This window comes from Peromyscus leucopus, chromosome 1 (assembly GCF_004664715.2).
Source record: "Peromyscus leucopus breed LL Stock chromosome 1, UCI_PerLeu_2.1, whole genome shotgun sequence".
Classification (NCBI taxonomy): domain Eukaryota; kingdom Metazoa; phylum Chordata; class Mammalia; order Rodentia; family Cricetidae; genus Peromyscus; species Peromyscus leucopus.
This window is the reverse complement of record NC_051063.1, coordinates 120,256,651-120,284,354: the sequence shown is the minus strand read 5'-3', so window position 1 is coordinate 120,284,354 and position 27,704 is coordinate 120,256,651. Positions and strand designations below refer to the sequence as shown.

The following is a 27,704-nucleotide window of genomic DNA, read 5'->3' as shown; positions in this document are numbered from 1 at the left end:
AGCCAAGTCAACTACTGCTACAAAAAGCATGACTTTATACAAGTTACTTTTTTCTCATGTGTTTTGGTGGTGAATAATAAACACATGGTTCTTCTATGCTCTGGGACTTTGGTAGGGTACAGCACTTATATATGTACCTATACATGATTATATAGGTACACATACAATCATATATGTACATCTTAATGTATATATATTATTTAGTCTTCTAAATCTTTCCCTGTTTTATTTTCATCTACCTGATTTATTAAAACTGAGAAAAGGCATTCTGAGTACTACTTACTTTGTTTTTTTTTTTTTAATCAGTTTCTTCCTGTGTTTGTGATTATTTTGGCTTTTCTGTGTTTCAAAGTTCATGAGATTTACAGTCAGTTCAGGCTCTGTGGCCTCTGCCCACAGGGACATTCTGAAGTCTTTCCCTGGTGACGCTGCCATTCTACTTCCCTGCACGGTTCGAAAGTATCTTCATCACTCGCCCCTGAGGGCTCACTAGTTCATCTCACTTTGATTATGTTCCAAATCTCTTTTCTAACTGAGAGTCAAAACAACCCTCTTTTCCTCTAAGTTGTTTCTTTGGGTATTTTGTTACAGTGATGAAGTCTGACCAGTGACTAAGGCATTGTGTAATGGATTCGTTTGCTCTGACCGTTTACATTGTAAAGATGAGATGCTACAGCTTGAAGCCAAGTGTCACAGGTGACCAGGAAGTAAGAGGCCAGGACCGGAGTACAGAGGCTCTGCCCTGACTCCTGTACAGGGTTCTTCTTACGTCCTGTGGCAGTTACACAAAAGTCACCCTTCCTGCCCCTATCTCTAGGGTGGCTATCTCCAGACAGTCTGAGAGCAGCTGTAATCCCACAGCCTCATGGCTTAGCACTGTCTGCCACTTACATGCACTGATGCCTGCAAACATCTCAGCAAAACGAGGGTCTCTCTCTTGGGAGAAGATTGCATCTGCCTTTTCCACAGACTTCCCTGCCTCGTGAACACCGGCAGGCAGGTTGGGTACAGGGACCTGTTGGCACATAAAACACAATGACGACCCAGACATAAGGCACAGAGGGTACTTTCCGAGAGTCACATGCTGTCCCCTGCATAGTCCCTTTGGGTGGACAAACTTGTGTTTCAAGGCTTGACTATTTTTGTAAGGTTGCAAGCTTATCCATGAAGATCCAGGGCACCTGGGTTGGGAAGGTGTGAGCTGGGGGTTGGCTACAGGAAGAACACCAGGGTCACAGGGACTGCTTCCTTAGAGATAAATGAAAAAGACCCAACCTACTATAGACACCAGGAAGAGAACCTAAAGGCTAATTTGGGAATGAGGTCAGATACTGACCCATGTCAGTTTCTCGGATGGCCAGCTGTCAGAAGCGGGAACAAGGACAGGAGGAGGGAAGAGGGAGGAGATGAGCAAAGGGAAGGAGAGACCAGAGTATGTCGGGAAGGGAAACATTAAACCAGGACGGGCATGGGAGCAGAGGTGACAGAGATGGCTAGGAAGCCAGAGAACACAAGTCTGAGCCTGACTTCGCGGGCTTGTGCACGTGGGAGGCTGAGGGCCACACTGGAATTTCCCTCTGTCCCCTAGAGACACTCAGTGTCGGCTGGCCATGGTGCCCCACCTGCTCTCTGCCTACTGTCTGCTCCATGTGACGCCCTTCAGGAAGGAAGAGCCACCGTGGGCACCAGGGACTGAATACTATTCGTACCCCTGAGGTTGGATAAGACAGAGGCTCGGCCTTGGGATGTGGGGAGTGAGTTTAGTTTTAATTTAGTTTAGTTTCGAGTGGGGGTTCTGGGGTGATTTCAGTTCTCTGTCCTCTGAGTGGCACACAGGAAAGGATTTCCCAGAAATTCACCTGAGATAAGTCATAGGACGACAGCCCATCTCGCTGGTGGACCTCCAGTTCTGCCTGTTGCTGCTGCAGCTGCCTGTGAAAGAGCAAGCCAACACAGGTGTGAGGAACAGAAGCGGGAGAGGCAATGGTGCCGAGGCGGACACCGTGCTCCTCAAAGTCACCACGTAGCCCGTGCTCAACAGATCGCTGAAAGGCTTTAGACTTATTTTACTCCAACCCCTGGGTTTCAGGCTTAGACTTCTGCATGAGCTGTTGAAAAGGTAAGGTAAAGTGCGTGCGTGCGTGCGTGCATGTGTAAAATCTGTTGTTGTGTGCATGTGCATGTAGAAACCAGAGGTTGTCATCAGGAGTCCTTCTCGATTGGTTTCCACCTTGTCCGTTGAGACAGGGTCCTTCACTGAACCCAGAGCTCCCCAACTGGCTAGAATGGCTGGTCAAGGAGCTCTAGGCATCCACCTGTCTCCACCCCAGCAGCGTCAGGGTTATGATAAGCTGTTTACATGGGCGCTGGGAACTCAAACTCAGGTTCTCACGCTTGTACTGTGCTTTATCCACTGAGCCATCTCCTCAGCCTTCAAATTTTATTTCTGAGACAGGGTCTTGCTACGCACCCTGGACTGGTCTGGAACTCTTGACCCTCCTGCTTCAACCTCTCTATTTCTAGGAGGATAGACAGGCGCCGCCTTGCCTGGCTCAAACAATAAGCATCATCTACTGACTTCTGTATCATGCAGGGTAAAAAATACAGTACTGAAATTGTTTTAAAAGCAAAATTCAGGAAAGCAGTTGGTTTAGCACTTCGCAAAGCTGCTGGCTGTAGTGTGCACACCTGCCATCAGGATGTACATCTTCTTATTCATGCCTCATACTGGATTTTCAGGGTGATTATTTCATCCACATGCTAAAATCAAGAAGCCGGAGTTGAAGGCTGTGGTTAGGTCAGAGATGTTCTGTTACAGCAGAGCAGGATCTGACTTCAGAGTAGATTACAAGTTGGTTGGCTCCTCCTACTCTGCTAAGCTCCACCCACACAGTCAGGCTCCTCCCAGTCTGCCAGGCTCCTCCTACTCTATGAGGCTCTTCCTACTCTGCCAGGCTGTCCTACTGGGATGCTGGGAAACACCCAGCACCTTCAAATTTTAATGTAGGGAGATGCTTCAAGTTTTAAAGTAAGGAGACTGGATTGCTTCCAGAGAACAGCGAAGCCCATAACCCAGATGCCACAATTAAGGTAGAGTTTAAGGAAACTCAGTTCTAGATACCTCAGAGATGAGGCTCTGCTGGAGAACCTGCTAAGCAGCTGCTTTGGAATCAAACTCAGAAGTTCATTTAGTGAACTATGCCAAGGCAAAGAAAACCACCATACCCACGTCCAGTTCTGATGATTCAGAAACCCCCAGATTCCTGCTCTGGTGGAGCTGGGTCTCCAGGGGAGGACTGATGAGAAGACTGAGCTTCTACAGGAGTGAAGGATTTGCCCTCTCACTGTGGTCCAAGAGCCCGGGAACAAAGGCAGGGATGGAATCAGGAGCATGTGATGTCCCACCAGGCAGTGGGACCTATACCTCCCACATCAGCAAAGCAGAGCACCACGAATAATTCTCAAAACAAATAGAGATTTCAAAAAAATGTAAAAAGAGGGTTAGGATGTAACAGGGTTGGTAGAGTGCTTCCCTAGCATGCATGAAACTGTGGGTTTAATTCCCTGTACCACATAAAAGCAGTCATGGTGACCCATGCCTGTAATCCCAGCACTAGGGATATGAGGGTAGGAGAATCAGTAGTTCAAGGTTATATTCAAGGCCAGCCCAGGCAACATGAGACCCTTTCTTATTTTTTTTTAAAAGAATCAATATAATCATAACTATAAAAGAAGCATCACTGTCCTTCCTTGTTCTTACTCCATTATCTGCTTTGTTTCCTGTTCCCTGCATCTTGGGGAAGCATGATGGCTCATTGGCAGGCTGCTCATATCTGAACGGAAGACAGATCACCAGTACTTGGCCAACACTTTGCATCTTTACAATACAGGACTATCAATTATCAGATAAAGGATATGAGGCTCAGCAAGTTAAGTGGTGTTCCCAGATAGAATGTGGCACAGAAGGGATTCAAATTCAGTTCTGCAGGGCGGTGGACCTTGGACTTTCCCCTCTGCCCAGCCCAGAATAAACAACCTCCACGTCCCAGGGCTCCCGGGGACTCTGGACACCTGGCATTGACTTGATCAGGGTAGGAAATGGTATGACTCTGTATCCGTTCAGAGAATTTGCCCCTTAGCCTTGTGGGTTGGCTCAACAGCAGCCTGATGAAGGTGACCATCACCTGAGAGGTCACCAAGGCCTCCACCTGGGCAGAGGTGGAAGTATGCTAGGGTCCCAAGCAGCACCTGCAGCTCTTGGTCTCAGGTTCTCCTCTGAGGGGAGGGAGAGGCAGGGACCAAGACACTCTCTGGGTTTGGAGCCTGTGACTGGAAAAGTCTCAGCGCTCATTGACTGCAAGTTGTTGCCTGGTTTGCAGAAAGACAGACCAGGATGGTGCCTTTGCTTCTAGAACTTACCCAAGGCTGCCTCCGGGGCATGCTCCTTAGGCTGTGGGGCTACTCTAAATTCTGCAGAGATCACATACAATCTTCTACACATTTTCCATTCCTTCTCCACAATTTCCACCTGCTACCAAGCAGTCAACCACTACTAACTATCACTGAGTATGTGTGAGCATGGACCAGCTGGACTTCGGGCATGGTGGGACTTTAAGAACCTGTGTCTGTACTCACACAGGTATGCGCATTCATGCACACATAATGCATCCCCCACATGGACACATACATCTGCATATAACACACATGCATATAACACACAAGGGTGCACACATGTACATGTGTGCATGTACATACACACCAGGAACTTTGTGTCATGAAAACCGGAGACAGCCTCAGACTAGTGCTATTTTAATAACAGAGGCTTGGCCCAGGGAGAATTGCATGTCAGCACCCTGAAGAGAGGTAGGAAATGAAAGTCTACAGGCCAGGCTGAGCAAATGTGAAAAGACGGTCATGACTGGCACCCAGTCAGCCCACGACTGGTTTCTCAGAGTATCAATTCCCTAACACCAAGAGCTGGCACAGCTCGGAGATGTGCACCCAGTGTGTTGCACCAGCCTGTTTTTCTGGGCTCCCATCTGTGTGGAGGGAACAGGAAGCAGTCAGAGGTGACAAAGAGCCTTTTTCAGCAGCTTAGCACAAATGCTAAACACCCAATGCTTGCTTAACGTCTTCAGGAAGTTGCTTTTGGATGCTCTCAGCTGACCAGGACTGAGCAAGCAACTCCCCTCTCCGCCCACCAAGCAGGGGGCATTGGAGGATCTTTCCTAACTAGCCGGCCTACTGCTGGCACAGCTGACCTCTCAGATTCAAGAAAGGTCGTCTGTGCACACGCGCGCGTGGCCAGCACTGCCCTCTACCGTCCACTGTGAGCTTTTCAGCCTGGCCACCGAACACCTGGTTCAGACACTGCAGCTGCTGCTGCAGCTGCTGCAGGTACCTCAGGGGCTTTCTGATCTGCACAACTTCCAGGAACGGCTGAGAATGAGTGGCCTGGGGCAGCAGGATGGCCCACCCCTGAACAAAACGCCTTTCTGCCTTTTCAACACTGCCTGGCTTTCAGAAAGAAGGCCATCCCGTTTAGCTGGAGCTGGCTTTGCTTCTAGGTCTCATGTCAGGGCTGCCTCCTGGGGTTGTTTCCCCAGGCCCTGGGGGACTGGTTTATCCTCTTCTTCCTCTGTATCTTTCCACTGTCTCCTGTCCGCCCCTATCCACGTTCTCACAGTTCTGAAGCCCAAGCCTTAGGCTTCCTGAGACCCGGTTCCCCCTTAAGAACAAGAACGGTAACACATGCATCTTGACTGGCACAGGCCGTGTCCGGTCATGGGGATCAGGGAGTATCAGCTTCATTAGTTTCATTAGTTGTGACCACACATGTGACTCTGACAGCAGAGAGTTAACAAAGACCAGAAGAGAATGATGAAAAACTTAAAGGTGCCAAACCTCCCCCAACAAGGAGCGTCAAGTCTGCTCTTATCCAAATCTAGAAAGCTCCTGGGTGCCCAGCTAAGACTCACGGCTGTTACTGTAGATGGGGTGACTGACGTGACGGAGAATCAGCTTCACCAACAGGGAGAATTTAGGGTTGACAGTGTGGCACAGATGACGCCCTCAATGCCCAGAAAACAGCCTCACCCACAGGGAGCAGGCAGCCTCAGGGCCCCTGCTGTGTATAGACCTGTGTGCACAACCACGTGTTGTGAGGGAACAGAGAGGGATGCAGGGCAGAGAAGAAGGCAGAATCCAGAGAGGAGGTGGCCTTTCCTAACAACCAACCAATCTGTTGGCATCCACAGTGCTAAGATTCTAGACTAGTGTCCAGGACTCTGAGTAGTCGGTGCGTTTGTCTGTTCCCATGACTTCTTGGCTAGGCAGCCTGAATTGGCAGGTGTGAAGCCATATTGGGAGAGACAAACTAAGGGCAGAGACCTGGCTTGCACAGGTGCTAAGCATGTCAGTGCTGGCACTGTCCTTCTTATCTCTCTCCTTGGCAAGGACCTGGCACCCCCAGTTTGTGAGCACCAGAGAAGCCCGCTCATAGGCCTCTAGACCTCGAACACAAGCAGCAGTCAGGGCTTCCCTGGCCCCATGCACTTGGCTCTGCTCCCATTTCTCAACCTTCCTTATTTTCATCAGATCCAGGATCAGCTATGGGTGTGGCACTCAGGGATGCCTCCCTGGTCCCTGGGGAAGGAGCACCCCTCCTCCCCATTGTGGCATTGATGGGGGGAAATGGAACCCCCTCAATGTGACCCAAAACCCAAGACAGAAAGTGGAGATAAGATCATCTTTGTGCCCATCTGGATGGGTGGCGTCTCGGATTTCTCCTGTTCCATTTGCAGGTTTGACCAGCAGATGGGGTAGAAGAAGAATCCAGTTGTACCGAGTATACAAAGGGAGAAGATGTCTAGAGTGAGAGCTGGTCCAGCAGACAGTTGAGGGAAAAGTACCTGGGAGCAAGAGTTATGTGCTTCAGAAGAGGTGCCGGTGGCTGCTGGGCTTGCATGAGAGCCAGGCGGCAAGGGCCTGGGACACACTGAGGGGCAGCAGTGGCTCAGCGAGGCCTGGTGGGAACGAATGATGGAGGGGCAGGGCAGGTCCCTAGAAGGATCGCCTGGTGTCAGGAGAGGGCGACAAGAAGGTCATGGGTTCAGTACCAGCCCCGACTGTACCTGGGAAATGGAGGTTGGGGGGCCCAGTGACCATGAGTGGCAGACACAAGGGCAATATGGCAGCCTCATTCCACATTCTTTGTTACCCTAGACATGGTTTCCATGTGCTATAACTCACTGGGATACCTTTGTGTCCACATGTTTGCATGCGTTAATTCCTTGCTTGGTAAAGATGTCTCCTAGGTCACACCAGGGTTACACTTGATGAACTTAGAGTAAGTGTGTGGTACCGCAAACCACAAAAGCACCTGGGCCCCTAACTCATGGCCTCAACACACATAGAGTGATGGCTATTTTCTCTCATGGATGTGGAGCTAAGTGGAGCTGTCGCTCACCGCCACAGCTTAGCATCCCGTGAGTTTTGTCTAGCACAGGGAGGGAGCAGATTCAAGTCCAAAGTGTGGTTTCCATTAAATGTCCATCACTTCCACAACAGTAAAGTCAAACTGCAGAAAACGGAGAGGCAGGTAGACTTCTGAGACTCTTAGGCCAGCTTTGTCTATATAGTGAGTTCTACGTTAGCCAGGGCTACAAAGACCCTGCCTCAAAAGAAAAAAAAAAATCTCAAAACAGTGTAAAAGGAAGCATCTGAAATCAGCCTTCATCTGTATTTCCTCCACATTTGATGTGAAGACGCATGCTCGCTATAGCATATTGGAGGCGCTGTGTCCACAAGTCTATCCCACAGACGTGAGCTGAACTCCAGAAAGGAGGGGCCGTGGGTTTGGGGGGGTTGACATAGTCAGTAAAGCAGGACAAGCTGTGTTGGAGCCCCAGCATGCATGTAAATAATCCAGGCTCAGCCGTGCTCATGTGATCCCAGCACTGGGGAGCAGAGTCAGAGCCTGGCCAAACCTGTGAGCTCCATGCCCAGTGGAAGACTCCATCACAAAAGGTAAGGTGGAGCAACTGAGGAAGACTTCAGATGTCAACCTCTGGCTTCCACATGCAGGCACATGCCCATACACACACAGGGAAGAGGGCCATGGCTCCAGGCCACAGAAGAGGAAGTGGACTTACTTGAGATCACAAAGCCAGGAACCAGCAGGGCCAAGGGAGAACTCAGGTCTATCCGCCAACTCCATGGATATGGAATGTGTGTAAAAGCAGGGGTCCTGGGCTGGGAGCAGGGAGGGGGTACTTCCGGGCTTAGGTGGTAGTGTGAGGTGCTACAACAGGCTGCCTGACCTTGGCCAGAGCTTCAAGAAGCCCAGTCTCCTTCTTCCACCCACTAGCTTCGGCAGGACCAGGACTGGCTAGCACAATAGGATGTGGAGGTGGGCACTGGCAGAGCTCTTCTCTGCCTGGCTTGGTGTCAGAGGGAGAAGAACAGAATGGAGACTGCGGTATCCTGACCTGAACATGGAGGGGATGCATGCACCCCACAGTAACAGGAACCTAGAGTCTCCCCTTTTCGTCCTCCTTCACCCTGTAGGGTTTTTGGGCTGCAGCCAGAGCCCGTGGGAAGAAGGGAGCCTCAAGCAAAGCAGTTGAGGATGCGACTCATATGTGAATAATCAGCAGAAGAGAGGGCTGTGCACGTACTTGACATTGGTGTTGGTGCAGATGACGTACTCGATCTCATCGGAATAGGGGTTCTGGAAGGTGAAGCTGCTGGTACGGATCAACAGCCACTCCCGGTTCTTGGTGCGGAACCGATACATGACCGACAGCACTTGGCCCTTCAGCTTAACCACCTGCAAAAACATTTGGACAAGGAAGTCAGCAGGAGGAGGAAGAGGGAATGGCGAGGCAGTGTGGCCGGCTGCTGAGAAGGCCAGCAGGACCTCAGAACGGGGTGCTGCCACCAACAACAGTAAGGGGGGGCCGTGAGAGTAAGAGTGACAGGCAGACGCTAAGCTCCCACCTCAATCGGCTTCCCTCGGAAACAGGGAGGGCACTGCCCTGGGGTCATTCTGTCACTGAGAGACCAGCAACAGTCAATGCTTCCAATTTAGTGGATACAAATCAGATGGCGAGCACACCGTAAGAGTTGTATTTCTGTCTTTCTTTCTTTGCCTTGGGCATCTCTGGGGCTGGGAGCTAGTACTGCTTGGCGTAACTGTCTCACTGAAGTGTGCAGCAACAATGCATCATGGACTTACTTTTTAGATGGATTTAATTCACCCAAGATTTTAACCTCTGTTTGACATTGTGAAATGGACCAAATAAACTCTCAGGAAGGAGGTGAAATAAAATGCATTATTTATGTGTATGTATTGATCTGGCGCTACTTTCATGTTGCAGCATGGTTGCCAACGTATTTTCATGGACACCCTGTAGTGCAGCCCAGAAAGGTTCTGGAAAGGTGCCTTCACTATTTACATATGGCAATACCAGGATGCAAAGAAATTTATTACGTTCTCCAAGACCAGACAGCTCTGGTTGCAAAAGGGGACAGGAACTACGATGTCCAAGTTACAAGCTTATCTCTCTGGAGACAGCTTGCTTTTCCCCCCCTTCTGTTCACTCACACAATACAAGGTATGCGAAGACATCCGCCCACTGGCAGCTGCAAGCATCCAGGTGTTGGTCTCACAGAAGAGAAAGAAGTGGGAGATAGAGAAGCTATAGAAATGACTATCAGACTTCGCCTGGACGTGATTGTCCCCAGGGACAAGATAAAGCAAGCAGAAGTCCTTTCTGTAGGCGTGCACAGCCTCAGGTCCCGGGAAGGTAAGTCTTCAGTCTTCCTGAGTGTGATCACAGATGGATTGACGAGAGCAGGGTCAGATTCTAGAGCCAGGTAAGGTCAGACTCCTCCTCATTTCACTGCGTTGGCATCCTGCTTCCCATTGGGAGTTTGCAGTCTCTATCATACTGTACACAGCCTGGGGACACGGTGAGCAGAGGCTCATACAGCCCAGCCCAGTGCCTGGCACAGAGTAACGCTTATAGCACACCTCACAAGCTGGCTTCATGGCCCTGGTCATCGCAGACTGGAGCAGAAGCAGCTAAGTGACTTCTCCCACACTGTCCCAGGAGAAAACCGGGCACAGTCACACACACTGCAGAGTATCAGACAAGACCATCTTAGGGAATATACGAGTGATCACAAAACCAGACAGAAAGCTGGAAGAAGCAGAGGTCTTCTTTGTTACCACCCAGAAGGAGGCTGACTGCGGGTGAGGTGAATCTGGCCCACTCAGAGGATGCTGCCTCATAGACAGTTGGCCCCTGTCTCAGTCACTGTTCCACTGCTGTGAAGAGACTTGGTAAGGCACATGTAAGGAACTTGCTTATAGTTTCAGAGGCTTAATGCATTATCATCATGGCAGAGAGCATGGCAGCAGACAGACATGGTGCTGGAGAAGTACCTGAGAGTTACATCCTGATCAGCAAGCGGGGGGGTGGGGGGGAGAGAGAGAGAGAGAGAGAGAGAGAGAGAGAGAGAGAGAGATGGAGAGGGAGATGGAGAGGGAGACGGAGAGGGAGAGAGAGAGATTGGGGCTTTTGAAACCTCAAGGCTCACCCCCAATGTGGTGGCTTGAAAGAAAATGGCCCCCAAAGGGAGTGGCATTAATGGGAGGTGTGGCCTTGTTGGAGTAGGTGTGGTCTCATTGGAGTAGATGTGTCTTTGTTGGAGGAAGTGTGTCACTATGGGGGTAGGCTTTGGGGGTCTCCCACACTCAAGCTATACCCAGTAAAACAGATCATTTCCTGTTGCCTGTAAGTTTAGATGTAGGACCCTCAGCTACTTCTCCAACAGCATGTCTGCCTGCATGCCACCATGTTGCCCCAAGATGATAGTGGACTAAGTTTCTGAAAACGTAAGCCACCCCAATTAAATGTTTTTCCTTTACAAGAATTGCCATGGTCATGATGTCTCTTCACAGCAATAGAAAACCCTAACCAAGATACCCAGTGACACACTTCTAACAAGGTCACACCTCCTAATCCTTCTCAAATAGTACCACTCCCTGATCACTAAGCATTCACATATATGGGTCTATGGGAGGCATTCTTATTCAAACCGCCACTGCCTCCTAACAGAGACGTGCCTCTTCCCTCACAGGAGCCAGAAGTCAAAGCCACATCCTCTTAGGTCAACAGCCTGAGTGCTCCCTTGGTACCTACAGCATATATAGACCTCTGTGTGTCCTCTGTCCTGAGTGTGTGGAGGGTGTGTGCTTTCTGTTTCTTCCAACAGAAGGACCTGAGGGGGCGTGAGAATTTTTCATGGTGTCTCACAGACCAGCAGCAGACCTTGCCTGTGTACAAAGCTGGGCTATGGGGCTGAGGGCAGAGAAAAGAGGAAGGGGGCTGCCAGTCCTGCCCCTTCAGCCATGCGTCCTCACAGCAGTATAATGTATATTGAGGACATGAGCTTCAGAGCTGACGGACACCTGCTGAGGCTTTGTAACCATAGCCAGGGAAAAGTATGGTCTGAATCCTTGGTTTACCGACCTTAATACCCTGTATTGAGTCCCCATTGCCATGGTGAATGTCCTGTTCCCAAGTTCCTGTCACCCAGCAGGGGCTAGAGAGATGTGTAGACAACTATAACCACAGAATCTGCTACAAACCCATGATCAAATGTCAGGGGCTCACCAGGAGGGCTAGGAGTTGTGACCTACTGTTGAGGAAGGGTTCCAGAAGGGAAATGAAGTCTGTGAAAGAGCTGGAGGGTAGGCATGATGCTGGCAAATGAGATTGTTGGCTCTCCTTGCAGAAAGCACAGCATGACAATCACGTATAGGCAAGGAAGCTCAGAAGTGATAGAGATTGAACTATGTATGTAAGCGGGCTGGTAACATGAGCCAGCTCTAAGTCCAGAGAGATGCATCCTACTGTGCTTCACTCAAGGGTGGGGCTGGTAATACAAGAGGTCACAAAGATAATAAGACCTAGCTTAGTTTGGCTCTTCATGAAAACGGCTTTCATGGGAATCATCATCATCATCATCATCATCGTCATCATCATCATTGCTATGTATTATCATTATGTATCACCATTACAATCATTCCCATCACTTTAATCATCATCATTATCATTACTGACTAGTAAATGTTCTGTTGCTGCAAAGAGAGACCCTGACCATGGCAGCTCTGGCAGAGGAAAACATTTAATTGGGGCTAGCTTACAGTTCAGAGGTTTAGTCCATTATCATCTTTGCATGAAGCATGGTGGCAAGTAAGCAGACATGGTGCTAGAGAGTAGCTGAGGGTTCTACCTTTGGATCAGCAGAGAGAGAGAGAGAGAGAGAGAGAGAGAGAAAGACACTGGGCCTGGCTTGAGCATTTGAAACCCCAAAGGCCACCCCCAGTGACATACTTCTTCCAATAGGCCACGCCTCCTCCAAGGCCACACCTCCTAATCCATGTCAAGTAGCACCACTCCCTAATGACTATGAGCCTATGGGGCCATTCTTATTCAAAATGCCACAATTACTACCACCATTATCACCCTCACTACCATCATCACTATTACAGTCCTCACCCTTACAATCATTACTATTATCACCTCACAATCAGTTGTCAATATCATCACACTAATTACCATCACCATCATCATTAGCATCGTAATCATTACTATCACCATTACAACCACTGATATCACCATCATCACCACCACCACCACAATCACTACTATCACCATTATCATCACCACAGTTATTGCTATCACCGTCATTATCACAATCACCACCACATCACCATCGTAATCATTTATGATTATCACAGGCAAAGCCATGACTGGCCTGACCATCCACAGCATCATAGTCATCACCACTATTATCATTATCACCATCTCTACCATTACAATCGTCGCCATCAACATCAGTGATGACCACCAACGGTCACCATTATCACCATCACCTGCCATCCACCCTGCCCCGGGTCACGACAGCAAGACCAGGGCCTCCAGAGCATCCACTCACATCTCACCTGGGCTTCACTCTCTACTGTGTCACATTTGACTGTGTCAACCACAGATGCCACAAGAACCCAGCAGCTTTGAGAAGAAAAAGGAGTTGAACATCTCCTCTCACCCTGGTTGGCAGCCTCAACAACGTGTATTGAGACCAGCCACCTCGTCCGTTAGTGAAAGGGAAACCAAGGCTGCGGCATCAGAGGGGGAAGCCCTGGCTCAGGTCCAGGACACATGGGGAGTAACTGTACAACCATAAAGACATCCCAAGGCACACCCACACTTGGCCCGAGATTGTGTTCTTTGGGCACTAGCCACCAACAATGAAGGGGACCAGTGTTGATAAAGGGAAGTGGTTTGTTCTTGAGAGAGCTGAGTCAGCCCTTGAACTCTGGTTTTAAACAAAAGCACTGAACTGCCCAGACAGGAAGCCCATCGAACACACACAAGTTCTGAGTCTAGTGTGGTGTCAGCGTACCTTCCCAGGGGCCGGGAAACTGTATCCGCTCCCAGAATTCCCTTTTCAGTCAGTTTGCCAAGAGGTCAAAGAGAAGAGTTAGAGCAGGCTCCTCTTCCACACCCATGCCTTCTGTTTAGACATGCTCCATCACAGTGGCAGTGGTGGTGGGTGACACTCAGAACTTTCTTAGTCCCGTTGTCTACCAGGAAAAACACGAGGACAGTATTTGTGGGATTCCATGGGAAAACACGTGAAGAAGGATCTGGACAGTTACCGGAAACAGGATGACAGGCCCATCACCATGAGAGAGTCACAGCCATATGCACCCAGGACGGTGAAACCAATAGAGCCCAGGCCTGGCTGTGCAAAGGCACCCTTACTGCCACACACGCAGCTGACAGACGGCACAAAGCATCCTGGTAAAGTCTCACCATTCCGATTTCACATTTTCCCCAAATGGGAGCCACTTGCTGTACGTTCTGAGCTGTTCAGGCAGCTTGGTTCAAATTTACCCTCCCGGAGATGATGCCTACAAGTACAGGCATGGGGGTCTGCCCACAGTAAAGCCAGGCTTCAGTGAAAGAGATCAAAAAAGAGGAAGTGGACAAAAGAAATGACACATGGTAAAGGAGAAGCAAAGAGGGGGATGTGACCTCTGTCTTAGTCACTGGTAAGATCTCATGGGTGACATGGGTTGGAAGCTGTCAGTCAAATGGAGAGTAGAGGGTAGTATTCCAGCCAGGGAATGGCTCAGTCACGGCCAAAAGATGGGGAAAAGAATGTTCAAGAAAGTAAGAGAAGCTAGTGAGACTGAAGAATCATGTCCAAAGGAGCATGGAATGGGACCAGGCTGAAGCTACGGGAAGAAATACATATTTAACTCTAGATACATGGACCATGGTTAGCAAGTTTTAATAAAAAATGTGACTAAACCCAGTTTGTGTTTTTACAAAGGCTTGGAGTGAAATGACCACAGAGGGAGAGACACAGCGAGGGAACGTCTGCAGCAGTCAGATAGGAGGGGCAGGGATGGCAGGAGAAAGCAGGGAGACATCATGTGTCTTGTAGAGGTGTTCCAGGAAGGCCTGTCATGTGGTCTGTGCCTAAGCGATGCTGAGCTTTGTACAGAGCAACTGGCTGGGAGTGGTGTGAGGGAGAGGCCCCTGGGAGAAGAGGCAGTGTGCTGGGTTTGGAGGACCCTGGGCCCTCAGATGGAGAGGTGAAGAGCTGCCTGGGAGGAGGCAGGCATGAAGCTAGAGGACAGGTGGGCTGGGGCCACCCAGGGCTTGAGGTTACGAGGAAGAAGTACTATGGTTGATGTCAGAGCCTGTCTTCACAGCTGCAGAAGTGTGAAGAAGTCAACCAAACCGGGCTAGGGGGTGGAAAGGAAACCAGAAGTGGGAAGGAGTGTGACGTCATCGTCCTCGGAAAAACAGAGCTGAGATCAAGGAGGAAGGCGGCCGGCCCTGGAGTGCCACCCAGGTAGGTGTGAAGCTGGAGGCCCAGGTCTCTGCAGATGGAGAGGCCTTCCCCTGGCTGGGCTTGAGATACTTATAAAGCAAAATGCTAAAGTAAGCCCATATTCCAGATGGATGGCAGCAGATTCCTCCCTCTTGAAAAGTGACTCAAAGGTCTCCTTTCTTACGTCCATTTTCTCCTTTTCCTGGAGTATGTCAGAGTCTGCTGGAGCGAGTTCTCCCCTCCTCCCAGGCCAGCTCAGGAGCCAACAGACCTCATTCTGAATTAGCTCTAACTTGTGAAGTGTGACACTCTGGCTTTCTGCTTCAGTGAGCCTCTCCTAACCCCTGCCACCACCCCAGGACCAAGCAGTCCTTTTTCCTGGGACTCACGCTATGGGTGCCTATTAGAGAGTGTATGCTCAGTAAGCAGAAATGATGCACAGAGTGCCATTATTATGATGGCCATTCTGCCAGGCTGCCTCTCCCCACCATCCCCATCTGAATGATTCTCTCCTTAAGTTGCCTCCCACATCTGATCCCACAGGTCCTGCACAGTTTGGGAACCCATCGCTCATTTTAAAGCTCTCCTGACTTATTTTTATTTTCATTTTCCTGTGTACCTGGGCTTCCCAAATGGCCCTTCAAAGCTCTGTTCTGCTTACACACTCAAAGGAATTGCTACTCACCTTTATGTGACCTGGGAGAGAACTGAGGCCCTATAGCATGGCGCAGGAGGCCTCAGACCCGGCCTGGCTGGTCTCACTGCCTGCCACTTCTTCCCTGTCAGCCTGAGGAGCTGCTGAGGATCCTCCTGGCAGGCCACACCAGCGTGCCTGGCATGGCCCCCTCCCTCTGGCAGGTTCTCTCATTTCTTCTGTACGACTTTTACGACTCATGTCAGCTGATCCCGCTGCTGGAAGCTGGCTCTCCTCCCAAGTTACCCTGACTAGCCTTGGTGCGTGGGGAGACTCTTCAGAGTCTGTCCTCCTTTCCTAACACATAGCCATGACTTCTTTGTGTATCTTACTCCTGTGCTTGAACTCTTGTTCAGAATGGCTGTCTGACATTGTCGTAGGGCACTCCCAGCCTGGGAGTTCACAGTAGGCCTCCATCCCTCTTGCCATCCCCTACCCCCAGGTACCTCACTAGGCACCAGCGGCAGCAGCCAGGGGCAATACCTGCTGGAAGCTCTCCCGTAGGTGGCTCTGATCCTCAGGGTGGCAGAATTCCAGAATATCCTTTCCCAGTAGGTCCTAAGGGGGACAGATAGCGTTAATAACACCAAAGACCACTCTCCATCTCTTACTCCCAACTCTGGAGACAAAGGTGTTGCTTACATCGCCCTGAGCCCACCTCCTCTTGCCTGCCCACCATAGTCTTAAACATAAGACGGCCCCCCTCGTCCTGTCTGCTGAGGAGTTGGCTTCCTCATATCCATTTTGAATCCCCTGGCTCAGTCCTCACTGATGTCTCATTTTGCTTGGGTGCTAGATCAGCAGCTTTGCAACACAACTTTAGTTCTATTTGCCTTGGAGAGGCAAACTGCAATCAACATATTTTTTAAAAAACATCCAAAGTAAGCTCAAGGACAGACATGCTGCTTACAAAAACTAAAACTGTTTAAGTATGGAAACCAGTGGCCGAATGGGACTACAATAACTGGGCTTGCCTCAAGCCTGCTCATTATTGACCTTCACTAGTCTATGTGTTATTTGAAAGATCCAGCCTTCATCTGTAACTTGGGTGTTTTACAGTGAATGAGAGCAGAATATAAAAAACCCATCAAAGAGCAATTTCAAGCATGCGCTAGGAAGTGTCTTAAACAGCGTAAGATGTGACCTAACTCAATGATGAGAACCTGCATCAGCACATGATGCTTGAAGTGAGCTGACTCAGCAGCCAGGGGCAGTTCCTATGCCCCAGGAGCACACAGACACTCAGGGGAAGCTGCTGCGGAATGCACAGGTCTGTCCAGAAATGTACTGCTGTCAGGAGTCATCGGTGTTTACCTTATTCTATCTGAGAGGTCACAGTTTGCACGAATCTAGCTTCAGAATTATAGAAAGTCTCTCATGTTTCTGGTTGGGACTGTTCCTAGTTCTAAAATCTACACACAGGCCTGCTTCCAGCATGGAGAAAAAGTTAAGTAAATAAAAAAAAAACAAAAAAAAACAAAAAAAAAAAAAACGCATGCAATTAAAATAACTCATGTTACCACATCCCAAAGCTTCCCAAAGTCTGTTCCTTAGAACAAAGAGCCCCTTCTTTTTTTAAATGATTTTCTTATTTTAAAAATCTCTATAGAAAAGGTAAAGGATATATAATAAAACACTTGCATATCCATTACTTTGATTTAATTGTCAATATGTTACCAATATTTCCTTTCTTTCTTCTTCATAGATGTCCACACACAAATGCAGATGGGAGTTGTGTGTGTGTGTTAACTAGATCACTTGACAATAACTTGTAGATCCTATAACACTGTTCCACGAAGGCCTTTTTTTTTTGGTTTTTCGAGAGAGGGTTTCTCTGCGTAACTTTGCGCCTTTCCTGGATGGAGCTCAACTTGGTAGCCCAGGCTGGCCTCGAACTCACATGGATCCACCTCCCGAGTGCTGGGATTAAAGGCGTGCGCCACCACTGCCCGGCTTCACAAAGGCCTTTTAGCATTAATATAATAAATGCCAGCATACTACAAAACCAGAACATGATCATGCCTAAGAAATCAACACTCATTTGGTAACATCTCCATAACCCCCGCCACCACCACCACTTGTCCCTTAAGTGTCCCCTCTAGGTAGAGATCCTTAGGTTTGGGACACAGCTCAATACATGTGGTTGTCGTTTCTTGGCTTTACCTGAATGGCTCATGCCACCGACTTTTCAGGAAGGATCTGGAGTAAAGACCAGAAATATGCCCCAAGTAGAAAGGTTTCCCCAAAGGATTAAGTAACATCCTTTAGGCATCTTGACAGATGTGAGACACAGATAAGCTTTGTAATTTAAAATAAACCGATCTCACTCCCCCTCCTTTGTGAAAACTCAGCGAGAGCTACAGAAAGGTTAGGACAAAAGACAAGGCGTCCACTTAGAGTGGTGCTGTCTTATGACGAACAGTTTCACTTGGGAAGGGTGTCAGTCTAGACAAACAGGGAATCTAGACTCCTACATGATTTCTCCAAGATGTCATTGTGCTGAACCTTGAACAAGTAAGATAAACACATTTTGAGTGAAGTTAAATCTTCTACCAGCTTTTGGGAGCTCAGGGCTAGCCACTGACCTGGGGCTGGTAGCCAATCACACTGATGCATCTTGGGTCCACAAATGTGATGATTCCATCAGAGTTATGCCGGGACAGGAACTCCGTGGGCACTGACATGCCGCTCATGTCCATGCACACAGGAGAGCTGGTCACCTGGAACAGAGGGTTGATAAAGATGCAGATGAGAACCTGGTAAGAATTCACATAGCTTGAAGTTCACACATCCTTCTGTGTCACTGGAAAGATGAGTGTGTGTGTGTGTGTGTGTGTGTGTGTGTGTGTGTGTGTGTATTTAATTAATGCTCGGCCACTTCCTTCACATTTCTGAGCATTTGTTTCCTTGTTAGTCAGTGGGAATAATGAATAATTACAACAATTTATAACTGTGTGTGTGTGTGTGTGTGTGTGTGTGTGTGTGTGTGTATTTAATTAATGCTCGGCCACTTCCTTCACATTTCTGAGCATTTGTTTCCTTGTTAGTCAGTGGGAATAATGAATAATTACAACAATTTATAACTGTGATGCCAAAAGAGATACTGCCTGCTTTGCTGGCAAATGGCTGGTGCTCAGTACATGCTGCTACTTTCTCCGTCTCCCATCTTCCTCTCTATAACTGGTACAGAGACTCAAAAAGTATGTATTTCTGGACCCAACTATTCTTATTTTACACCCCAGTGAAGATCCAATGTTTGTATTATTTGAATGAACTGCTTATTCATTTGTTGAAAATGGTCAGACTTAGGAGACCAAGGATGTGAAACATGAGCATTCTGTATTATATCAACTATGCCTCCCTTCATCCGTTTGGAAAACACCCTAAATGTCAACGGAAGAATGAATAAAGCAGTTGACTGAGTAGCTACTGTATATCAGACATCAAGTAAATTTAAAAATGTACAGTTTTATTTATTTACTTAATGTGTATGAGTGTTTTGCCTGCATGTATATCTGGGTACCACCTGTGTGCTTGGTGCCTGAGGAAACCAGAAGAGGGCATCAATTCCTCCTGGGGTTAGAGCTGCAGATAGTTGTGAGCTGTCATGTGGCTGCTAGGAACTGAACCTTGGTCCTCTGGAAGAACAGTCAATTCTCTTAACACTGAGCCATCTCTCCAGCTTCAGGTAAACTAACTTTTGACAGGGTAGGGTCCCTGCCCCAGAGGACTTTGTCAGGCACAAGCATACCCTCACCTAACCCCAGAAAACAGTGTGCAGATGAAGTTGAGGTGAGAACTCGGTGTGATGAGAGAACACAGTGCGAAGCAACACCCAGTGTTAACTATGGACATTGGCATTTAGTTAGGTCTCAAGGGATGAGACAGTAGGAAGCACACAGAAGGAATTTTGAAAGCAGAATGGCAACTAAGAAACACAAGGTAGAAGCAACAGCTTGAAAATACCCACAGAGGTGGGGAACCATGTGGTGGCGTCATGAGAAGGGAATAATGTGGTTTGGTAAGAGGATGTGGTGAGATGGGAAGAAGGGAAGGAGAGGAAGCCGGAATGATGAGTTTGGACTTTGTCCCACAAAGCCCATGGGAGACTTTAAAGGCGGTTAGCAAGGATGTGACTTCAGGAAGAACTCATCTCTGCAGTAATATGTAGGTGAGAGAGAGGTCTATTGACTCTCAGTACAGCAAGGCCTCTGTGGTGTATCCCTCATGGTACTCCCCTTTTTAACCTTCAGGATTAGCCCTATCCTTGACCCAGAGTGAGACACATAACCCCACAAATACTGAGCACACAGGAGTTACAAATAAAGAAGCATCCAAACTCAGGCTCTTGTCCCGTACAGTCACGGGCACTCACCGAAGATGAAAAGGATAGGCTTTTTGCTTACCTGGAGCCTCCCAATTGCTACAAGGCAGTATTTGCTGCCTTGTCCTACATCAGCGTCTTCTTCGGGTATGGTCATTCCTGAAATGAGACATACCAGCGTCATCAACATGCCCAAAGTTACTGGCTAAGTGGGGAAAGCAGCCACGATTTCATTCATGCAACTGCAAATGCAGATCCAGTGCTGTCACTCAGAGCTGGGAAGTTAGCCAGCACTCAGCAGCCCCACAATATTTCCTGCTCCTCCCTGCCTGACAGTGTCTGACAATTCCAGGATACATCACCATCTGCATCTGTGGATGACACAGAGGCAGCGAAGGAGGGTAGATGCAAGTCATTCATCTCTACATATGCACAATTTCCCTGCAACCGTTAGAGTGAAGCACCAACAGGAAGACTAACCAGGTCTTGTCGATCATCCAAACAGTTCACTTTCCTGTTGACAAGGAATCAAAGACCATCAGAGGTGGTGCACACTTGTTGGTTGCTTTTTGTTGTTGGTGGTTTTTGTTCGTTTGTTGGAAGCCAGGTCTCACCAGGCAGCCTTGGCTGTCCTGAAGCTTGCCATGTAAACCAGGCTGGCCTCAAATTTACAGAGATCTTTCTTGAATGTGGAGATTAAAACTGTATGCCCCCACATCTGTTGGTGCACACCTGCAATCCCAGCACTGAAGAGGTAGAGCTGAGCAGATCCCCTGGGGCTTGCCAACGAGCTAGCTTAGGTTAAGTGGCGAGTTCCAGACCACTGAGATACTCTCACAAACAAACATACAAACAAGGTGAATGACACCCAAGGGACAACACCTGAGGTTGCCCTTTGGCCCCCACATACATGTGCTTACACGCATGTACACAAACATGTACCTGAATATACATGAACATACATTTATACAGATACCCAAAGTACATCTCGGAAACCCTCTAGATTTGTTCACAGAGCTAGCTCTTCCCCAGTTCCTTTTCAGAACGACAAAGCACTTAGCTGTGCTGATGTGCCAGGTTTATCCAACCATCTCTCATGTGAACAGTGAGGTGTTTTCGGTGCTGTGCAGTTAGATGCAACGGGCATTCTAGCATGTGTTATTTTTTTTTATTTTTATTTTTTGGTTTTTTTTGAGACAAGGTTTCTCTGTGTAGCTTTGCGCCTTTCCTGGAACTCACTTGGTAGCCCAGGCTGGCCTCGAACTCACAGAGATCCGCCTGCCTCTGCCTCCCAAGTGCTGGAATTAAAGGCGTGCGCCACCACCGCCCGGCGTATGTGTTATTTTTTAATCACCGGAGTTGTACCTGCAGGGTAGCAGTTCTCTAGAAATGGGATTGCTGGGTATAGATATACTTTCTGTTTTGATAAAACTCCCTCCAGATGGGCTGTACCAGTTTGCATTCCAGCCACTGATGTCTGAAAGTCTGTTTCTGTATGTTCTTGGCTAACAGAACGCACTGTCAGGTTTTTGTCAGTTTGACAGGTGAGAATAGATGTCTTAATTTGCATTTCAGTAATTATAGTTACGTTTGAATATCACTTTATGTTTAGAACTGCTTTTGCATTTTGAGTTTTAATGAATTATCTGTTCAGGTTCTTCCTCATTGTTCTGTTGGGATTCTGGCTACCTGTTTCCCACTGTTGTTTTCCAGACAGGTTTTCTACATCCCAGGATGGCTTTGAACTTTTTTTGTAGCCAAGGATGACCTTGAACTCCTTACCCTTCTGTCTTCTCCTCCCAGGAGATAGGATTATAGCTGTGCAATATCATGCAGGGGTCTCACTTTTAAAGAGTTGTCTCTGCAGAGAAGGATGCTATAATATGTTCTCCCACATGGTCCTTTGTCTTCTAACTTTGCTTACGATGATGAGTCTGAGCCACAGTTAGGAAGTGATTTCTCATGCAGAGATTAAAATGACTCCCCCTTGTTTCTCACTGGTGCTTTCCTGGCCTCGAATTTTACATTTAGATGTCTCAGACGCTCAATTACTCTTGTGTAGGGTATGAGATACATATCCGTGTTTTCTTCAAATAGGCGACTCCAGTTATCCCACTGATATGTGTTGAAAGTACAGTGATCTGAGATACCACTGTGATCCCGGAACAAGTCCCCACGTATGCTGGGGTCTAATTATGGACTTTCCTTCCTACTCCACCAGTCACCAATCCATCCCAGCCCCAGTGCCACACTCCCCGAACCTCAGCAGCACCCCTGTGTGTTCTATTGTCTTCTAGGGCTTCCCTATGGTTGTCTTTCTTGGCTACTGTTTTTTTTTTTTTGGTTTCTTGAGACAGGGTTTCTCTGTGTAGCTTTGCACCTTTCCTGGGACTCACTTGGTAGCCCAGGCTGGCCTCGAACTCACAGAGATCCGCCTGGCTCTGCCTCCCGAGTGCTGGGATTAAAGGCGTGCGCCACCACCGCCCGGCCTTGGCTACTCTTAAATGTGTTTTTTCCACATGAAACTTAGTATCAACTTACCTAACTTCATAAAATAGTTTGATGACATTGCTAATAGGCCTGATTAAATTTCTAATTTTCTTCTTTCAGGAGAAATGATGTCTTCGAAATATTGATTCACCCTCCCAAGGCACAGGGTAATGTTTTTTTTTTGTTTGTTTTTTTTTTTAATCACATATTTTATCCTCTTTCTATTTTTCAGAATGGTTCAAAATGTTCCCCATATATGCTTGTACTTTTTACACTTGTTAAACTTATTCCCTCATCCATGTTGGGATGTCATCTGGTGTTGTCACTGTGACTGTCTTGTTTAGGCAACCATATTGTTAAGATTTCATGGGTGTGAAAGAAAAACAAAGCAAATTTCCTCTAGCTGAGATGATCATTGCACTTTCTCCCACTTTCTAAGAAGGGACTCCAACTTTACCACTACCCTTTGGGATATTGTGTAACTATAGAAAATGATATAAGTCTGAGATATTCCCAGCAGAGAAGAAGGAGGACAAGGTCCTCCGTGAAGACTGTTGTGCATCATCCATGGCTAGGATAGGCATTTCCAAGCTCTACCCTTACCATGTGTGGGCTTAATAAGTGAGTGTTCATTGGAAAAAAAAGATTTCACAAGTGCAACTCTGTCATAGATAAAAGACGCTATCTCACACTATCTCACAGCAGACATCGTAGTCCTTCGGTTCTTACGATCTTTCCACCCCCATTTCTCTGTAGTGTTCCCTGAGCCTTAGGTATGAGGGTTGTGTTGTAGATGTACCCATCAGAGATGGGAATCCGGCAGTCAATTGTTTTCTGCATGTTGACCATTTGTGGATTTCTGTGATGGTTCTTTGCCTGCTGGCAAAAAAGCATCTTTGATTAGGGGTGAGAGATAAGTTTATCTACGGATCTAAAGACAGATATGCAGAATGAAGTTGAGAATTATACTGGTTCAGGAACATGGCAGCAGTAGGTTCTCCTCTAGGGTCCGTGACCTCATCAGTCACAGGTAGTTGGCAAGGTTTATAGTTTCAGCCATGCTTTCCCTCCTATGGAGTGGGCCTTATGTCCAATTAGGTGGTTGTCTATTACTCTCCAAATCTAAGTGTCACTATTGCACCCTCGGGTATATCTTCCTGTGCTGGTCATGGCTGTGGCTTTAGGACTTTGAATCACTTCTCAGAGGAGACTTTCAGGTCTGTTCCAGCTCTACTCTTCCAAGTCCTGTGACTTCAGCCTGGCAGTGCCAGCTAAGGAGAACACATCCTTGTTCTAAAAGCCATTCACTCTCAAGCCAACCCACCCTGCTTTCCCACTCTTTTATACACAATACTGGCAGGCTCTACGGTTTGCCTTTATAGGTCATACAAGATGAAATGATGGTTTGTGATTGGATCAGGTCAGCAGAAAGGTAATACATGCAAAGAGACATGAAGAGTCAGCTGGCAGAGAATCTTTGTGGGGCGTCCAAAAAGAAACAAAGAAACCAACAGCCCAGCATTCCCCCACCCTAGACGTTGAAACTCTTTATCCTTGGAGAAGCCTGAGGACATCTTTGAGTTGCAAGGTCTGGGAGCCCCAAAGAAGAAAGGCCCAGGCACAGTTTGGTACTTAGGCAGACAAACCATGCTGTGGGCTGGAAAACAGGGTAAAGGAGTGTCAAAGGTAAACTGGAGTGAGATGGCAAGTGAGATGCTGTGTTAGCAACACAGTAGCCACCAGGACACAAGTGTATCAAGATCTCCAAGGAGAAAACTGGAAAGACATAAATCATCCTGGAAAAAAAGAGTGCATGCTATGAACAAGCAATTAAGAGTTAAATACCCACAACATTGTGTGTCCCCAAAGGACATGAAATTTCATACTAAAGAACATTTGATTAAAAAATGTCACACCTCTTCCGAGTTCCAAATATCACACTGATAAAGCTTACAGGATGATGGAAACTTCTAGAGATGTTGGGAGGTGGGGAGGGGATACTCTGATCCTCCTCTGCAGGGTACTTTGGTGGTAGCTCTGTCAATTTAAATTACCATGTTTGTACTACTTCTGTAGCACAAATTGTTAGAAGGTCTTATTAATAAAAACAAACGTGGAGCCAGGTATTGGGGTGAACGCTGGAAGATCAGAGAAGCAGAACAAGCCACAGCTACCTCACCTTGCCAGTTGCTCAGCTGATCCTTTTTCCTCAAACTGGAAGTCTCTGTGTCCTCATCTAAATGGGTCTCAGCTGAACTGTTGCTAAAAGCCTAAAAGCTTAACCAGATCCTAGTTCCTCATCCTCACGCCTTAAATACCTTTCTGTTTCCTGCCATCACTTCCTGGGATTAAAGGCTCTTGTTACCATGCCTGGCTGTTTCCAGTGTGGCTTTGAACTCACAGAGATCCAGATGGATCTCTGCCTCTGGAATACTAGGATTAAAGGCATGTGTGCCACCATTTTCTGGCCTCTATATCTAGTGGCTGTTCTGTTCTCTGACCCAGATAAGTTTATTAGGGTGCACAGTATTTTGGGGAACACAATATCACCACACTAACCTTCAGAAACACTAGAATTCATAGACAGATAATCCCCTGCAGTATGTAGACTTCACAAGCCCCACCAGACTCCCAAACTGGAGATGAGAGTCACACTCCCCTCTGGAGAATGAACGACTAATTAAACATCATTCAGCCATGTAAAAGAATGAAGCCATATAAACTACATTTTTTTAAAAAAAGAGAAAAATACTAGAAGATAAGGCACTTGACTTTCAGCGAAAGGTCCAGGGCAGAAAGGGGTACTGTTGTTGGTTAATTTAAACCTTTAAACACATTTATGATGGGCTTATGAGTGGATTTTTCTCTGTTTTGCATGGTTTTCCATATCTTCTAGATTTTTATTAATGAACATGTTCTGCGTTTTCATAATTTCCTAAAAAGACACAAAGTAATGCGGGTATGGTGGTGGCCAAGCCTGTAATCCCAACCCTTGGGAGGCTGAGGCAGAAAGAATGTACATTTTGATTTTAAATAGGCCAACTCATGATACTTTGGTCCTTAGGCTTCCCACTCCTGGAAAGTTTTCTCGTGATGCCCTGTGCTCTCCAGCAACACAGAAACATGGGTGTAGCATAGCGATATCCAGACGTAGGACCCTGCCCTTTGATTAGCAGGGGAGATGTGATGTGCCTCGTGGCAGCAGAGGCTTAGCCCAAACATTAAGCGGAGTCACAGCATTCCCCTTCAAATGCATGGCCATGAAGCCGCGAGGTGGAGAAGCATCTTTACCTCTCGCTGGCTAGACTGGGTGGTTGTTGATGAGTATGTTAGATGAGCTGCTAGATTTGGACTTGAAAAGCAAAACTTCATTTCCAGGAAATGGGGATCTGTAAACATAGGGTCATCTTAACAACAGACATGGGGAGTCTGTTGGGTTCACTAGAACGAGGGTACAATGGCTGCCCGCTCTGCACCTCAGCCTCTCCATCAAGAAAGCAAATTGGGGAAAACCTGAGGCCTCCCAGTTTCTGCCCACCATGTAATTGAGTTTGAACTAGCATCCCAGTATGAGTGATGTGGTTTCTGCTGGGAACACAGTGGTCCTTTCCCAAGGAAAGCTGAGGGTTTTCTGCTACTGTTTGTGGGATGCTCACAGGAGTGCAGTGAGTTTCACTAGCTGCTCCCTTCATTCCTGCTTCTCGGCAGCTGCCCACCTGTCACCCATCTGCCTACGGCGACACTAGAACTCCCATCACCGTGTTCTCCTTAGATGCTCTAGCTCCACGGGCACTCACAGTCCCTGGACATCAGGCTCTGCTCACCTCCTCTTCTATGGTGGCCCATGTCCTACTCTGCCATCCTCTCTCACCACCATGGCACAAACTTTCTTTGTCCAGCAGGATTGACCTCCACTGCCCTGCTCACCTCTCCCAAACCAGCTGATGCTGAGACCACTTCCTTCTGTTCAGCCCTGGGAATGATGCTTTTCTTACTGAAAGGCCCCAACCTTGCCAGCTGACCTGTAGGTTCTGTGATCCCTCCTATTCCATGGTACCTCCTTCACCATGAAAACCCTCCCCAACAGTGGCCCCTCATTTTTTCCAGTGACCTACTTTCAAGCTCTCCTACTCTGGGGCTGCTTTAAGACAACTCCCTTATTACTGAGGCTCAACAGTGTCTTTTCTTTTCAAACACTTCCCAGCATCCACTTTCCAATATCTCCTCTTGCCCTGGCTCTGGACATCTACCATATGGCCATGTGCATCTTGGCATAGCACAGCTTTGACTATGTTTGAATGTTTTGGTTTTTTTTGAAATGCCAAAGGTCCTCCCTACAGGTTAGCAGTATCACAGCCCTCTAGTGCCATTTGTGAAAATGACGCTAGTGAGTGCTCCTGTGATAGCCTCTCAGGCTCTGAGATGGCTGTGACATCCTGTAGGTACCAGCACCAGGTAGGGGCCTGACCGTCTGCTGCAGAGGAAGGAGAATCTGCTCTTACTCTTCCGAGTTCACCAGCCGAATGGGAAAACAGACTGAGCTCATCCCAATTGCCATCTGCTTACCAGTGTTGCGGAGGGTGGGGGGTGGGTGGGGGCAGAGCAGCGCCTGGAGGAGGGGTCACAGGGCCACCGCTAGGTGCCAGAGTGGGTGGAGAGAAGTCAGGAGGGAGTGCTTCCTGGCAGGAACTGCCAAGTGTTTTTTAAAAGGAACAGGATAATTCCAGCTACTCTAACAGGTCTTAGTGGTTCCCTAATCAGCTTCACAAGCTCATTTCACCCCATATTAAATTACCTCGCCCTCCTTGGATAGCCTCTTCCCTCCTGCCAGCCAGAAATAAATCTGGAGAGGATAAACAATGCAAATGAGATGGAACTGGAAACTGCTGTTGGGGAGGGAAGTCCGCACTGGCCAAGGAGGCTTCTTCATAACTCACCAAAGATTACAGGAACCCAGCGTAGACACGTGCAGAGCGGGGCTGTTTTTCAGTCTCTCTGGAAAGAGCTTGGCCTTGGCCTTCACCTCCTCATGTGAATTAAGACATATTTTTACATTTCACAAAAACAAAAGGCCGAAGGGGAACAACTGTCTCCTGGCTGTAAGCGATTCAGGGCACTTGCTCACGGCACACCGCCAAAGCCTTCCCTGGGGACCATTTGTAAATTTTAGGGAAAAATTTACTTTTGCAAAAACACATTTGGGAAACAGTCTCAATAAAGATAAAGAGGTTTCATCACTGTAGGCTTCTCAGAGACTGCACTGCGCCGTGTCAA

The 27,704-nt window shown here is 47.9% G+C and overlaps 1 protein-coding gene across 6 annotated transcripts in view; it reads right to left on the bottom strand.

Moving 5' to 3' along the window:
* The window catches only part of Arnt2 (aryl hydrocarbon receptor nuclear translocator 2), a 160,133-nt gene that overhangs the window by 20,878 nt on the left and 111,551 nt on the right, over positions 1-27,704 (bottom strand). For all 6 annotated transcript variants that reach the window (XM_028873834.2, XM_028873829.2, XM_028873832.2 and 3 more), the window contains 6 exons: positions 20,023-20,099; positions 18,202-18,336; positions 16,100-16,174; positions 8,679-8,830; positions 1,860-1,932; positions 892-1,015 (listed from right to left, as the gene is read on the bottom strand). In XM_028873834.2, coding sequence (XP_028729667.1) covers positions 892-1,015; positions 1,860-1,932; positions 8,679-8,830; positions 16,100-16,174; positions 18,202-18,336; positions 20,023-20,099 — 636 coding nt within the window. The remainder of the gene's footprint in view (positions 1-891; positions 1,016-1,859; positions 1,933-8,678; positions 8,831-16,099; positions 16,175-18,201; positions 18,337-20,022; positions 20,100-27,704) is intronic.